The sequence below is a fragment of the Manacus candei genome, unplaced genomic scaffold (assembly GCF_025592945.1).
Source record: "Manacus candei isolate 608988 ecotype Guabito, Panama unplaced genomic scaffold, ASM2559294v1 h1tg000109l, whole genome shotgun sequence".
In the NCBI taxonomy this organism is placed as follows: domain Eukaryota; kingdom Metazoa; phylum Chordata; class Aves; order Passeriformes; family Pipridae; genus Manacus; species Manacus candei.
Genome location: NW_026138157.1, coordinates 2,832,437 through 2,848,206, shown reverse-complemented (window position 1 = coordinate 2,848,206; position 15,770 = coordinate 2,832,437). Strand labels below are relative to the sequence as shown.

General features: G+C 40.3%; 1 protein-coding gene across 6 annotated transcripts in view; it reads right to left on the bottom strand.

The window, feature by feature from the left end:
• The window catches only part of BEGAIN (brain enriched guanylate kinase associated), a 160,970-nt gene that overhangs the window by 99,573 nt on the left and 45,627 nt on the right, over positions 1–15,770 (bottom strand). For all 6 annotated transcript variants that reach the window (XM_051769571.1, XM_051769573.1, XM_051769568.1 and 3 more), the window contains one exon: positions 15,131–15,159. In XM_051769571.1, the coding sequence (XP_051625531.1) occupies positions 15,131–15,144 (14 nt within the window). In that variant the 5' untranslated portion in view covers positions 15,145–15,159. The remainder of the gene's footprint in view (positions 1–15,130; positions 15,160–15,770) is intronic.

Here is a 15,770-nt window from a genome sequence, read left to right as displayed (position 1 = left end):
CTGCTGCCTGTTTCACCTAGATTCTCTCAGTGATAATTTGCTTTTGAATGTAATGGATAAGCTTCCAAACCATCCATCTCCTCCTTTAACCACAACCTCTTTCATTGCATTAATGACTGAAAAGTTACATTTTCATTTAAAGTGAATTTGCAAAGCAACCTTTAGATAATAGGCAGTTTTAATATTCTGACATCGCTGAAGCTATTAGAAGAATAAATCAAAGGAAAATTCTCCTGCTGCTGCCTGCACAAAATGGGGAGAAGGATCAAGCAGAGGCCCCAGCACTGTGACGCTACACAACGGCAATTACCATAACCTGAAAAGGGCACAGAAATGGTAGCTACAATTGGGCTTCTCTCTCTGAAGTTGAGAGATGTCAGGAAAGGGGGGGGAACCTACTATTGAAACTGAAGTCATGTTAATTGCCTTCATCTTACACTGTTTTTTATTCCTTATTGGTTGACCTTTTTTAATGTACAGGAAAACATCAGAATAAATCAAAGATGTTAGCTGTAGAAACTGCAGTAACCGTTTTGATTTGAATGCAGTTGAGCTCGCTCCCACTGGCGGTGAATTTAGCTCTTAAATATACTGCTGGTAGTACTTTTCTTGCAAGAATGTATGCAGCAATGCTTATCCAGTATCCCTAAGTGATGTTAAGAGCCTTATCTCTGCAACGAGTAGCACTGATTTTGTGGGGATTATTTGTTTGGGGACAAGTCAAGAACAAGTCTTTGTGTCTGGATCCTTCCTCCCGCAGAGTGGAAATGAGGAGAAAAACAGTCGCAAATTAATTTTGAAATAATTTATGAGACAAGAAAGAAGTAACCAATACCCATGAGCATTTTGACTTGGCTGAGGGATGTTTTGCTTTGGAACTTGTCCCTGCTCATTGACGGATTGAAACTACTAATTTCAGAAATGGTTATTCTGTTTCTGGAGCAAGAACTTTGTTCCCTTGCTCTATGTTCTCTGCCCTCTTTGTCTTATTGCAAAAAACTGTGCATGTGCTCTCTTGGCTTTGACAGAAGCCCCTCAAAGAACTTGGAGAAGTCACTTAACCATTCTCAGCCTTGCCTTTAAGAGGGCAGCAATACTTGCAGGAGCCACAGAGGGTTTCTGAGACATGGCTGACATCTAGAAGTGCAAATGTTCCTTCGTTGGTCAAACAAACCTACACAGTGCAAGCAATGATTTCACGTTTCTCTTTCTCTCTCCTGAGTTTCTACTCTTTGTTCAGAGAAGGGTAGGCAAAAAAGGCATGCTTTTATTTCCTTTACATTGCAACTCCAATACGACATTTACAATGTGAGTGCTTTGCACGCTGCTCTAGAGGGGTTTTTTATCTGACTGATATTCAAGTACTCTAATGATCACTCACATCACTCTTATTATGCAGGTAAATAATGTATCTACCTTTGCAGTGCCAGTAATGTGGTAAAGCTGGCGAGAACCATTAGTTATTTGACCTTCCTGTCTGATGTGTACTTATGAATCTAATAATAAATAATCACGTGAGGAAGAGTCAATAGAGAAATAATGTAACATGCTTCTTTTAGTACCCTAATTCAGCAGAATAAACCATGAGAACCATTTCAGTAATCTACTATAGTAAGTGCTTTCAGCAGCTTCTGTTTTTCAGCTGTTTGGTGCTCCAGCACGAAGATAATTATCTAGGTAATTAGTTATATTGTTATTTAATAGTCCCCAGACAATATTCCATTTTTTTGAAGGCACATGCCTTTCCTTCTATATCTTCCTCCCGCATTACAAAAAATGTTTATCTATTAATCTTTCCCCTTGCCAAATCGCTTTTTTTTTTCTGTTTACTACATTCTAGAAAAAGGTCCCAGTTATTGAAAGACAGCTTCCGCTCAGCAGCTGCATTGATGGAGCTGCAGGAGACTCCCTTTTATTGCGTCTCTCTGCGAAAACCACAGGAACCACTCCTGAATCAGCGGGGCTGGAGAGGGAGCGCAGGTGAGAGGAGAGCAACAGTTGGCAGCACTGTGGACAGAGATGGCAGAACTGTCCTATGAAACCTGGGTTTCTCCTCATCTGGGCTTCTAAGGGAAATAGGTAAAGTGAAAAGGCTGATGAACTAGACTGGCATTAGAGCATAACAGTGAACCTCATTCTCTGAAGTGAGATGAAAATTAATCTTTCTTACATATCCTTAGGCAGAGAGTTTTCAACTGTTCCCAGAGTAACAGTGGGGAAAAATAACAGTCTGAGGGTAGAAAGCAAGATGAGAAGGAACAAACTACTTCCCGGGAGGACTCAAGCTTTGGTGGCTTAAATAAGAGATTAATCTCTTAAAAACTGCTGGGGTGGGAAACACCAGAAGCTGATATTCTGCAGACCCAAGTCACCATCTGGGGAGGGAAGGCAAATGGGTGGCAAACACCTGAGAAAAACACACAAGGCTAGGGAGAGGTGGGGAGAAAGGCTGGAGGCTTTTGCATTTGATTGTAGGTGGTTATGACCTCAATAAAAAAGACACTTCCTCCAGTGTCATCCTCACTCTCAAAGTGATTTTTATTCCTCCTGTTCAAGAGGAACAGACTGTCGTCACTCTTCTGTCTCACATCACTCCCCCTGTGGTACTATTTCTTACAGCCTTAGCAGGAAACATTCTGTTTTCATATACCTCTTACAATAAACAACATAGCTTCTAGTTTATTTAATGCCTTCAGATTTTGTGCTTTCTAGTACTGGCCTTGTTGCAGTTGTCCTTTCAAACTACTCCAGTTCCAAGAAACCAAGCTTTTCTCTCTAACTTTTTTACTGTAGAGATGGTCTTTTTTTTTTTTTAAATTTGCTTAGTGACTCAAACTCTACAAAGTATCATTCCTTCTTCTCACCAGCTGGAGGTCCATATGCCTCTGCATCGCTACTCTCGTAAATACACGTTTGAAGTCATGCTCATAGATCAGACTTTTGGTGGTTAATATGGCAATATGTTAAAATGTCAAGTGATGCAGAATGAATGAGTCAGGGGAAAAAAAAATAGAAGCAATATTCTCCACATTTATAAAATTCTCCTTCTGAAGGGCTCCCAGTGGTCTGCAGACATCATGGGATTTCTGCTCATCTGACAGGGTCAGCACAGGGCTGGAATTCGGGATCCACACAGAAGCATCTGTGAGAGGCAGTGACTCCCAGCCTCTTAATATTGTCTACTAACATCTTTAAACTAAATGAGGAACAAAAAATACAGTCTGACACATTGCCCATGAAAGATTGCCAACTTCTAACTGAAACTCTTCATTACTCTAGAAAGGGTGGCAAGTGTTCCCTGAGGAGACAGAACTTTGTGACTTAGTGCTCAAAAAAAAAAAAAAAAGGAAATCCTTTGAACTTTGACAGTGCTTCAGAGAGCATCCTAATGACTGTGTCTGCAACATGTGTCTGCAGAGCAAGACCATCAGAGGCTTCAAAGCTTTGGACCACAGTCCATATTTTCAACTCAGTAATGGCAGCACCTTCACCACCTGCAATTCAAGCAGACGTACAATCTCTGACCTTTCATTCTTCCTCTTTCCATTGCATAATTGCCCTTAGATTTGGCAATGACTCTGCAAGCCAGCGCCCTAATTTCTGGTGTGGAAGAAAACAGTTAGGGTAAGAATAGAAAATGCAAGTAATAGTTTTCTACAAAAGAACTTCCACTAGTAAAGGGATAACAGTTTTTGTTCATTTTACTGATTCTGCTGTTAATGACAAGTGATGACAAAGTTGCAGTTAAGTAGTCTCCAGTTGGGTGGCTCATAACAAAGGTATAAGGAAACAATTTGTGCCATGAATCCATGGTGTATGCCAGCTATTGGTCCAATGAATGCAGATTTGTAGCAGGCAACACTTTAGATATGAGTGACAGGAGTATAATGTGAGTGCTTTGTTCTTCATATGAATGTAAAAAAGTATAAATAACATTGCCTTTTAGATAAAAGAATATGTTGTTTTCTTGAGTCTCCAATTACATTAATCTCTCTGCAAACTGTTTTCAGCTTCTGTGTGGTCTGTGCAAACCAATATGTAATGTAACTAATCTATGCATAATGAGGTAGATAACACTCAAAAAGGAGCTGTAGTTCTGGGAAAAAATTGGAGTCCTCCAAGGATGCAGTAATGGATTCATTCAGTTACTTAGAATTCAGCATGCAACCATATCTATGCCTATTTATATCTTAAGATGTTTCCCAATATTGTGCATATAAAGATGATGAATAAGAAGATGGGATGGTCTACAAATCCAGGCTGGCAATTTAATCAGAACTGTCTGCTCTGCCTGTCATGATAATTAGTAGTTTAGTGCTATAGGAACCTTGAGATGAAAATCCTAGTAAACTTTGGTTTTACTGTGCAATAGGATTTGGAGTTCTCTTCGGGGGATGGACATGAGAATGCAAAGTGACTGCAAAGCCACAATTGAGAAGTCCATTCCACATTGTGTTACTGAAAAGAATTCATTAAAATTTTATTATTGAAATTGTAACTCAAACCTTCCACATTTCCTGAGTCCAAATAAAATGTAGCTGCTGAAGCTTATTTGCTACACGTTCTTATGTTATAATAAAAGTTGTTTTCCACAGTGGACCATGGGAGAGTTATCACTGCATTGAAAAAGAATGCTTTTAGATGAAAATAAATGTTCTTAAAAGCAAAGTGTATTAAGTAAAATCGGCTAGATTAGCATTTTCTAGATTAGCTGTTTTTCTTAAATGGCTCCAAGTGCACTGTGTGCTGGAATTAACAGGACATTTCTCTTGGAGGTTTTTTCTTTTACATTTAGATGGTATTGAGTTCTGGTTTGTAAAGAAAACCCTCCAGAAGCTCACAGCAAGGGAAACCCATCAGTTCTAGTAACTGAATCTGCTGAGGCTTTGTCAATTTAGAAAGCATAACACAGTTAAAAGAAAGCAAGTTGAATTCTACAGTTACTGTAAAAATCTGAATCAGCAGCTTTGCCAAGGTGAAGAGAAAAGATGTTTTTCTTGTCAAAAGTTACCCATTATCTAGAATGCATATTTTGCATCATATACAATAGACAAGACAGCTTTACTTCTCTAAATTGACATTTTTTAGTAAAGGACACGTTTAGTGCTATAATTTCATGTATTTTTAATTTCTCAGAAAAAAAATAATTACATTTAGGTTGTGATTTCCTTGTAGATTGAGAAGGAGGGAAGTGGGGCGGGGAGGGAGGGAGGCTGCTTTGTTACCAAACAGTATAGGTCAGCTAAATTTGGCCCAAAGAAAGTCATGTCAGTCTCCTCTATCTATGACTCATTTCTTCCCTCTCCTGCCCATATGGTCTGTTGCCAGAGCTACCCCTTTTATTATACAAAGGGCTAACTAACCTTCTTTGTGGAAAGCCAAGACTCTTGAATTTGGTCTTTCTTTCACATGGAATTGGGGACGACTGTGTAAATTCCTAAAGGCTTCCTGCTCTTGGTCCCTTCAGTAGTGAAAGAGTTTAATAAAGAACATTTGATGTAAAGGCACTGTCATCATCTTGTGAAAAAATAAAGCAGGACTAAAGAAACAAAAAAAAGTGCTTCAAGAGACTCCACAACTGGGAATGCCATTTTAGGAAGGGGTCTCCAGCACTATCACAGCAGTTCCAGCTGCAGAACAAGGGTACTGCTTTGTCTTCCACAAATGAGAAAATAGCAAATTCCATCATTCACATTACTTCCACCAGTCCAATTTACTTGGGCACCTCTGAAAGCTTGTCAGATATCTGGGGGCTCCAGAGCAAAGATAACTGGGATATTCTAGACTACATTTTGAAGTGTGGGTTGAAAATCTACTTAGAAGCCTGCCTCTCATGCCCATCGTGCTTGGTGACATTGGTACAGTAAGGACAGGGACAAGCCAGGAAATTTTTGCTTTGCTAAAGGCTTGTGAAGGCTCAGAAATGAAGTGGAACTGCTGAGGCTCAGACTTGGCAGGGTCATGCTGCTGATGTGGGTTCAGAAATCAGGTGTTTCCTTCCCCACGTGGCTCTGCCTGACACAGTCTTTGCAGGGCTGAGAGAAGATGGCAAAATGGGGGTACTAGGACCACCTGCTGTGCAGACTTGGACAAAAATAAGCCAGGCCAGTCATGCACCACTTTTATCAAAAGCCTGTCTATGAATTCAGCACTGAAAGGAGTAGGACTGAAAGCCCGTTTGGGCTTGTGTAAAAACTTCTTTCTGTGTTTTTTGTGACTGGGACAATCAAAACTTTCTGTGTGTTGAGCTGTGCTATTGCTTTCCAAGTAAGTACTTAAATATTATTGCTGTTCTGTCTTTCATCACTCTACTTGCATTGCTTTGGGCTAGTTTGCCGTGTTTCTCATTTTTATCCAGTCTTCAGAGTATTTGACTCAATCTTTCCCTCTTTATTTGTTGGTCTCTTATCAATCTACTTCAGAATGCAAATACAAATAACAGCATCATTTCCGTTCACAAGCTGAGACTCAAAAACAAGTATGCCATTTATTTTGAATTCAAACAGAACTCTTTCCGTGCTGTTGATAGTTTGTATGCAGTCTACAAAATCTCTATTTCCATGTAGAAGGCAGCACTTGCCTCATCATTAAGGATGTGACTCTGTCTGTGAGTGTACCTTGTTAATAATTCCCCACTGAATTGTTAAGAATATTGGGCAGAGCTGCAAAATATTTATTTTTCAGCCACTCACGGATCTGCTTCAAATATTGGAATGTACTGGGTACACCTTGGTCTGGACTGTTTCTGACTAACTCCCTGGAAATACTATTTCCTTGTTACAGGACAGAGATAGGATTCATAATAGAAGGAAATAATATCCCAAAGGGCAAGTTACAAACTTAGCTAAAGTCATGTGCCATGATTTTAAGTAGCATTTAGTGCTACTTAAATGTAATTCCAAGCACCTACATCTGTAGGACTTCTTGGCAGTAAGATCAATTATATAGATATATAGACAATTTCTTTTTTTATCTGTAGACTACTCTGTACAGGTGAAGCATTGAATATCATGTTAATTTGTGCAATATCTTTGTTAAGCCAGCATACCTGAGTTAAATAACAACAGAAAGATTTAACACTTTATAAACAGAAAAGCACAGAAAAGAGGAGTGTTGATTGCTTATCTCTTCAAATTGCCTGTTGCAAGAATGAGCTCTTGGGGGATGTCGAGGGAAAAGATTAAGTTGCCATTCATTGCTGGGAAGTCCACTATAACTCTTGGAGTGCCTTAAAAATAGAGCAGTTCCTTAAAGCAACCCTTTTGTCTAAATGGCAGCTACAGCCAACAGAAACATAAAATGAGCTCATTTGCTTGACCTGCTTTGTGTGGAAACTTCAAAGTTAAGGCCCTTTGGTCTGACATGGATATGAAACTGGTCTTGTCGAACAGAGGGCAGCAATTTGGAACTGTTGAGTCATGAGAGTTTCTTGTGAACATGAGGGTCTTTATAGAACAGCAGGGACTCTCTGAAGAGCTCAGTGGTTTCCAGAAAACCTCTTGTCCTCTTGTCTTCTAGGACACCCTCCTCCTCTTTCTCCTCCTTTTTTTAAAAGATGAGAAAAATCAAGGTGAGGTGGTAGAAGTTTGCATTTTGCTCTGAGCAGCTGAAATAGCATTTGTGAAGTCATGTGAGTACAGTCCTAATATGTCATGTGAGTCAGTTAACCACTGCTTTGCCAACAACATTCTTCTCAAACACTGTTTGCCCTCCTAGGTGTAAATCTGCTGCGTGAGGTGTGTGTATGCTCTCTTGCATGCAAGTTCTCAGTTATGGTTTTGCTGACATGGTGACAGTTGGGCAAGTCTAGGATGACAAATAGATTTGTCAGTGCTTTTCAAAGCTTAGCAAATGTATATGTAAAGAAAGTCATGCTTTAAGAGGGAATATAACTGCATGTGATATGCAGGCTTTTTTATCCCAGTACAAACATTACTACAGACCAAGAAATGAGCAGTGACTGTAATGTCTAGTGAGGTAAATATTGTTGCTCCAGGAAGAGCTGAATAACAAGAGTTGTGCAGTTTACACGAGCAGTAGGGTGGTCACACATATGAGAGAAATCTATCAAGGAAATACAGAGGCCCCAGGACACAGCACAGTTGGTTAGAGCCCAGCGCTAATAATGCCAAGGTTGTGGGTTCAGTCCCTGGAGGGGCCATTCACTTAGAAGCTGGACTTGCAGATCCTTGTGTGTCCCTTCCAACTCAGAATATTTTGTGATACAGGCACTTTTGATCCTGCTATCCTGCCGGAGGGCTCTGTGAATTATACAACCCTCATACTCATGAATTCCAAAAAGCATGATTATAGCTCACTATCTACTGCCTATTTTTCAGCACATTGTACTTCATGCTAAGCTGGCTTTAGGTCATCACTAAAACATTAAGACAATTCAGCCTTTTCAATTTTTTTAATGTGAAAAGCTTAATAGTTTTGATATACTTTGGATGCTTTTGATTTTTAAAGAACACTGAATCAAATGTGGTGATAACAGAGTTTTTATTTGAATGCATTCTAAAATCACTTGTGTGTAAATCAAGAATTGATTGGTAAATTAAATTGCCTAAGCCATGCCAGCAGCAGCAGAGCTGCAAAAGCCTGTAATAGAGTGTTGCAGCCAAGGTATCTCCTTCCTTCATCAGTCTGTGAGCTGTAGCAGCAGCAAGGGTTCAAATTCTATTTGATTTCACCACAGAACACATCCAAGTGTAGTTCACAAACTGTACTGCTCTTGAACCATCTGGGGTTTGTAGTGTGGCACTTAGTACTCTTCAGTTTATAAGATTGTTTTGTTACTGCTGCAGTCACTGCCACTGTTTGCTTTGTAAGTTGCTGCTTTCAGTGTTTGGCACATATCCCCCTGTAGCTTTGGTCAAAATGCTTACATAAACTGAAGCCTACTCACTGTTAGCAATAAAGGGGATGCATCCAATTTTCCCACCTTTGAATTTTCTCAGCATCATGGATCACTGTGTCTTTGGGGGTGGGAGGGGGAGAACCCAAGAACAGAAAAAGAAACTAACCTCTACTCCCTATGGTACAAAGTTTCAACTAATCCAAACACTATAAGAAATGGACTTTTTGATTTATTTTTTTCTTAATTATTTGTCCAAAATGTCTCTTTTTTCTCTTTCTCTTTTTTTCCCCCTCATTGTTTTTTTTCATGAGGAGCTCATGGTATTTCTCAGTGATGCATTTTGCCTTGCAAGAAAGGGGTAGGCAGAACATTATTTGTAAGCTTGGTATTGCTTAGGTCCAGCCTCTTCCCCATGACTCACTGCAGCTCCTGGTTGATGGCATGGCTCATCTCCTCCTACCTACTTCCTTGGTCTCCTCAGTTGTTTGCTCATCTCCCACTTGTCCCTGCAGGCCACTTTACACAGCTATACCTGGTTTCATTCAACTTGAATCTGTTCTGCCCTCTGCTTGTGTCATGTCTCTTGTTTGCTGGATGCTTTCGCTCCATTCAGCATCTATCTAGAACTAAAAAGTACTGTAACACAACACTTGTTACATCAGGTGACTGGAGATGGTTCCTTCCATACTGACATCACTACATTTTAGATCATTCTTCCAAGCAGCAGACAGCAGCTCAGGATACAGCATTGTTTGTCAATATAGCAGTAACCCTCCTGCCTCAGTTGCAGTAGTGCTGGATTGACTGACCAGCACAGGTAATAGTAATAGTGGAAATTAAGTGTGATGGGCTGCAGAAGCATACTGTGCCCCTGAACAGCCTTAACAAAATTCCCAGAGGTGCTAGTATAGGTCAATCACCATGGCTCTGTGCCTCAACTGATCTTAGTTCCAGGGATATAGTTCGCCTGGGGGCTATGAATATGTCCATATGTATCCATTGCTCCCATTGCTATGTTTGACAATCACCAAACTTAAAACTGTAGTCTTGGGCAGAGAGAGAAACATGTGATTTAGCTGCAGTCACACCTTGGATGGCAGCATGAACAAACCAGATGTGCTGAAAACAGCACTGCAGGGCTGTCACTGCTGCTGGGACTGCCTGGCAGATGAAAACAGCTTGCAAAACAAATTAAAAATGAAAACCTGTTTTACCTGTTTGAATATACGTTTGGCAGCTCTCTTATATTTTTTCTTTTCTTCTCCCTCTTTCAAAATGGACCCCAAATTCGCCCAGCTCGGTGGCGTTTTACTGCAACCTCCAGTGCCCCCAAGCTCATGGCCCTTTTACACTAGCATTTCCCTATGCTCTATTTCTTCTGAGCTTGCCCTGTTGCATCTCTTTGCTTGTGTCCTCAGCTGGGGTTTCACATCCCAGCATCAACTAGAACCTGAAGACACTGCTGAGCAGATGGTGGAGCTGCTTCTTGCGCAGCCCTGCTGCTGTCCTGTGGCATTTTGCTTCTGTACAAGGCAGTGGCTCCCAGCGTATCAGCTGTGGATGTGAAGACCAGACCTAGGGTAAAGTAAACCATGTTTGTTGGTTAACTTTCTGGGGAAAAAAATCCTCCCCTTGTGTTCAAGTACATGGTAAAATTAATGTAGAAACAGGCTGAGAGAGGAATAAGGACAAGGTGGGGATGGCAGGAAATTGCAGTGTGTTCATTAGCATATGAAGAGGGCTATATTTATACCAAGTACAAGGAAGGCAGCATGATCAGGTGGGCATTTAGGAAGGTATTCAAATTATCAGTAAACTCTGGCTAGAACTGCACGTGCCTCTGATGTTCCTTTTGAAGAAACTGATATTCTTTTCTTACCACAGATGAACTCAAACATGCTTGAGAAAAGTCCAAGTCTGAGAATTCAAGAGACTTGGATCAAGCTGCTGACTTACTACCAGCTGTGTGTGCAAAACAAATCACTTCGCTTTCATATGTTCTGAGACAAGGACTACAGTGAAATGAAGATGTTGCCTTGCAGCTTCCTTGAGACATAGGTCGCTTTTATCGGAGATTCCTGGATGATTAGTAAAGTGCCCCTACTGATGCTACCAAAACAAAGTAATCCTCAGTTGGGAAATACCATGATTACACCGCAAAGTAAAAAGCCGGTGTCCTTACAGGCATCTGAGCCTGGCAATTGATGGTGATGATGTGTCCTGTTTTGAGTACAGGTCAGCCTGTTGTGGATCTTGAAAGCTTAGAACTAAGAATATTGATTTATAGAGTTTCTGAATTGTCACTGAAATTTTAGGAGTGTCTTTAAAAAAAGAAAAAGCTTCTACTGAACAATATCTGTCTCCTTAAGTGGTATTTCCTGTGGAGTGAGATACTCTCCAGTATTGACTCTGGTCAATATTTTTGTACAAAATATATGTAGAGGTCTCTTCTGCCAAATCTTACATCATCTTCACTTGAAAGGTTGAATATTATAACCTGTATTTCAAGCAGGATGAAATGGAAGCAAAGAAAAAGCTGCCAGTAGTTTTTACTAGAGTTGCAGTGGAACTGGTCTTTCATTTGCACATCTAGCCATGCTGTGGATTCAATCTGACTTAAGGGAGCAGTTTCCAGAGGACTCACAATTTTGTATGCCAGCCACACAGATCTACAAAGCCTCAGACTTGGTAGGCATGTGCTTCTCTTGCATATATGCACCAAAGATAGCACATTACTGAGTCAAAATAAGATAGTATAGGTATATTTGAAATTCACTTTAATTAACCAAGATTTTCAGTCCTTATTTATAGGCATGAAAAAAGAACCAGATCCAAAAACCTGTATTTAAAAGGTTGGAGTCAGAAGTAATTAATGTTTAAAGTGACTGTATAACCATATACAGCCAACCTACATAAATGCAGATCCTCAAGAGGTTTGTGATTAGTAGTTAGCCTTACTTCTGCCTAATGTATTGGTACCTTGAGATGTAATAAACACTATATACTGCTAAGAATCATTCACAGTGAGAAGACTTCATTGCAATAACTGATTCTTCTAGTCAAAGTTTTAGCATAAAATAGCATGTTTCCACTTCTAGAGGAAGTTGTCCCTCTGTCAGGCTAAATACTGATAACCTCCCACCTCTGTTTCCTACTGCTCCTTCCACACATAATGCTGTCACAGCAAGCCCCTGCTGAAAAGGGCAGCATGTGACATTGCAGGTCATAGCAGCTCCTTGGTCTGCAAGGGGAATTATTACTGTGTTACGTGAGACGAATTACATCTTTCTGGCTGGATTCTCAGTGAAGGAATGTCACACTAAGGGATGTATTAGTTTGCTGCACTATTGCTTGTGCTGCCCTGGCTCAGTGAATTTTATGGCTGAAGAAAGCATGGGTCACCAGTGGATCAATTTTTCAGGCTCCTGCATTTGCCCCTCTCTCTGAATGGGCCTGGCCACCCAGTCCTTGGGGATGTCTCAGATGCATCCCCATTCTCCTGGACTGGAGAATGTGCAAAGTGCCCAAAGACTTCCGGAGATGCCACCTTAATATATTTGGCTCTGTGGCCTCCCAAGGACAGTCAGCAGCATCTGAAAAGTGTGATTCTATGTACCTATTCTTCATATTTAAGACTTTCTTCTCTTGAACTGCATTGTGGAATGCAAACCTATATTTCTCTAACCCTGAGGTTTTTCAACCTGGCTGTGTTGTTCTGTGGTTATCCACCTTGCTCCTCTTCTATTTCTATAACAAGGCTTTGGTTTGTTTCCTCTTTGCTCATTCCAGACCCCCTTTTCCTCCCTCTTTCACACGAGCCTTCTACCCTCAGTGCACCCCAGCTCCATGACTCATGTGGACTCACCCTCTAGTCCTTGGGCAAACGCCATCCCCGGTGATATGGGATGGTATATCCTCAGCTGTTAGCAAAAATAGAGTGGGGAAAGAGTTGGACACAGGAGATAGGGCAAAACAAACTCAAGTATTATGTAGGAATGTCTTTTTCAATGATGTTACACTGGTTTCTACATGTAGCAAAAAAAAAAATCCAACCAAACTTCTTTCCTCCAAGCCTGCCATTTTTCTCTTTTTTCTTTCTTTCTTTTCCAAGCTTTAGATTATCTCTCTTCATGACCTGTGGTTAAAACACAGGATAGTTTGTTTTTACCTGGGTGCCAGACTTGGATAAATTTAGAAAAAAATCTAATTCTCTCATGGCTTTAAGTTCACCAGCTATTTAAAATAATGACTCCAGATAGTTTCCTTAAAATGCTGAGGATTCATTTAGTTTGTATCCAAGAGAATGACTGCAGACAGGGAGCCTGGAAAAGTTTGGGATGGAGTAGTGCAGCTTCTGCCCTGGGTCCTGCCAGATCTCTCCCAGCCCAGCTCTCTGTTCTACCCAGGAGCACAGAGAACCCTTGCACTGGCTTTGCATCTGCTTGGGTGATGGGGACAAACATCTGTCAGAATTAACTTCTGCACATAAGAACTGTTAACAGAAAATGTCTCTAACAAACTCCTGAGAGAGCCTGATTTTTCTCTTTTTGGAGTTACAAGCTAAGCTCCTATTTCCTTCAGTGGGGTAGTATGGGCTTTTCCATCTATGTAGTACTCAAGGAGTACTGAGGTAAGGACTGCTGTGTGGCTGACAGCTGCAAAATTACAGTGCTAGGAAAATGGAATTTTATGGATATTTATTCTCATCAAACCAAATTCTTTCTTTTTCTTTCAACACATTCCACTTGTTCTCCTGGGCTGTGCAGCCCATTATTGCAAATGTAGCAAGAGCTTGTCTATTAAAAGCAGAGGCCAAAGTATGCTCAGGAAAGTATTACAAGTACTGTATTGCATTTGTGCACACCTGCTTATCAAGCAAACATGTAAATATATATATGTTTGCATCTTCTAAGAGAGTTATTCATGACATGAGGGTGCATATATCATAGGTGGTCTTGTTTGGAGTTTTTACTAAACACAGGTCCATGCACTGAGGCACTTTCTCAGGTATTACTCAGGAAAAACTCACAGCTTTAACATTATAGTTCTTATATACATGCAAATTCATAATACTTTGCACGGTGTTTTTCTTTCAGTACTTTCATTGTCATGAGACACTACAAAATATGTTCAACTGAAGTGCTTTAAAATATATATTCTATTATAAATTTTCAGACGTCTTCAAGTCCACTGAAAGAGATTTAACCTCCTTTTACTCAAAAGAAAGACAGGATTCTGTTTCTAGCCCAGAATTCATGGAACACTTGGTCAAATTTCTGTCCTTTTGCATTTGCCACTTCTTCCTCAAGTATTTCTAGAATTCTAGAACTTTTCTGCATTTCTAATAGCTCAGGATAGCCATTCCAAACTGAAGGAAACGAAAAAGTTGTTCTTGGACAACAGTTGACACTAACCAGAGTTACCAGGTTCAGAGAAGGAATTAGGGCTTGCTCAATAAAAACAAATAAGATCATAGCCAGTGGTTTTGGTTAAGAAAATAAGTTCCAAAAAGTATTGAAAGGGTAGTAAAAAGTTCAGCTCTTACCTATCACTTTGAAAATGTGTTAATAGATAAGATTTTAGTAATTTTGAATTTATTTATTAAAAAGGGCTAGAATGCTTTCTTCTTTCTTTTTCTTTCTCAACAACATACACAAAAGCAATATCCCCCAAAGCAGACTTGCACTAGGACATGAGATGGAAAACTTATGTTATAAAACCCATCTCCTTTTGCTTAAAGCAGGGAGATGTGCTGAGAAAGTGGTACAGTATGACAACATTTTAAACACAGAGGAGACAAGATTTATCTGGCTGGTATACAATATAAAACAAAAATCGAACACCAGAGTTACAGTGCTATATTGAAACAAACCACAGTAATTAGATGCTTTGAAGTCAAGCCTATATTTTCTTCAGCTTTTTCATGAATTATTGATCCACTTTCCTCATTAAATGGAATGGCAAGCTCTTGCAGTAAATGGACAAGTGGCTACAACATTTATATAATCAAATATGCTCTGCAACTGGCAATAAAACATGTTTGTGAGTAAAACATCCTTTCTGAATTGACATCCCTGCGAAACAGATTTACTAGAACAATCACATTCCTTTTCTTTTGTCTCTATAGCACAGCTTGCCTTGCATCATCATGCAATCCAGTATTTTACTCTGATCGTATTAAGCAAAATATTTTCCAAGAGCCTGTTTCGTGCATTGTGCAACAGAACATTTCTTCTCTATAATGAGATGTAAATAAACCGTCTCACTTACCTTATTTTCTCCATTTCTGCTGCAGAGGCCTACAAGAAATCAAATAATAGGAGCAAGTGAATGAAAGAAAACATTCACTCTGCAGATTTATGCATAGTTAAGGCTTTCCGAATGGTTCTCGGCAAGTGGCTACAAAGCGCCGGCAAGCGAACCCCACATCTGCATTAGCCGAAAATAACACTGGCAGCTGAAGTGGGGAATAGAGCCGCGCGCGGTGGGAGCCCTGTATACCCACGAGCCATGGGCACCAGAATGACTCAGTTGTAGCGCTGAGGCAGAAAACGGGGAGGGAGAAAAAAAAAAAAAAAAAAAAAAAGCAAGCAGCAGCAAGTAACAGGTTACTGTGCCTCCTGGGTTTCCGAGGGAAAGTTGAAATGCGGTGCTACCCTCTGCGCGGTGGGCATGGCAGCGGGCTGGGCTGGCGGGGAACGACAGTGACTTCATCACACGTGAATTTGGAGCTCAATTCATCATCTTTCACAGAGCCCGACAGATGGAAGGACACAAGCTTGCCTCCTTAGTGGGAGTTTCGAGTAATCAAATTACTTTCCCCGAGTAATACACTATCTTGACAATTAACATCTCAATGCATGGAAGCGTTTCGTTAACCCTTTCGCTGCTGCTGACCCGCGCTGGAGAT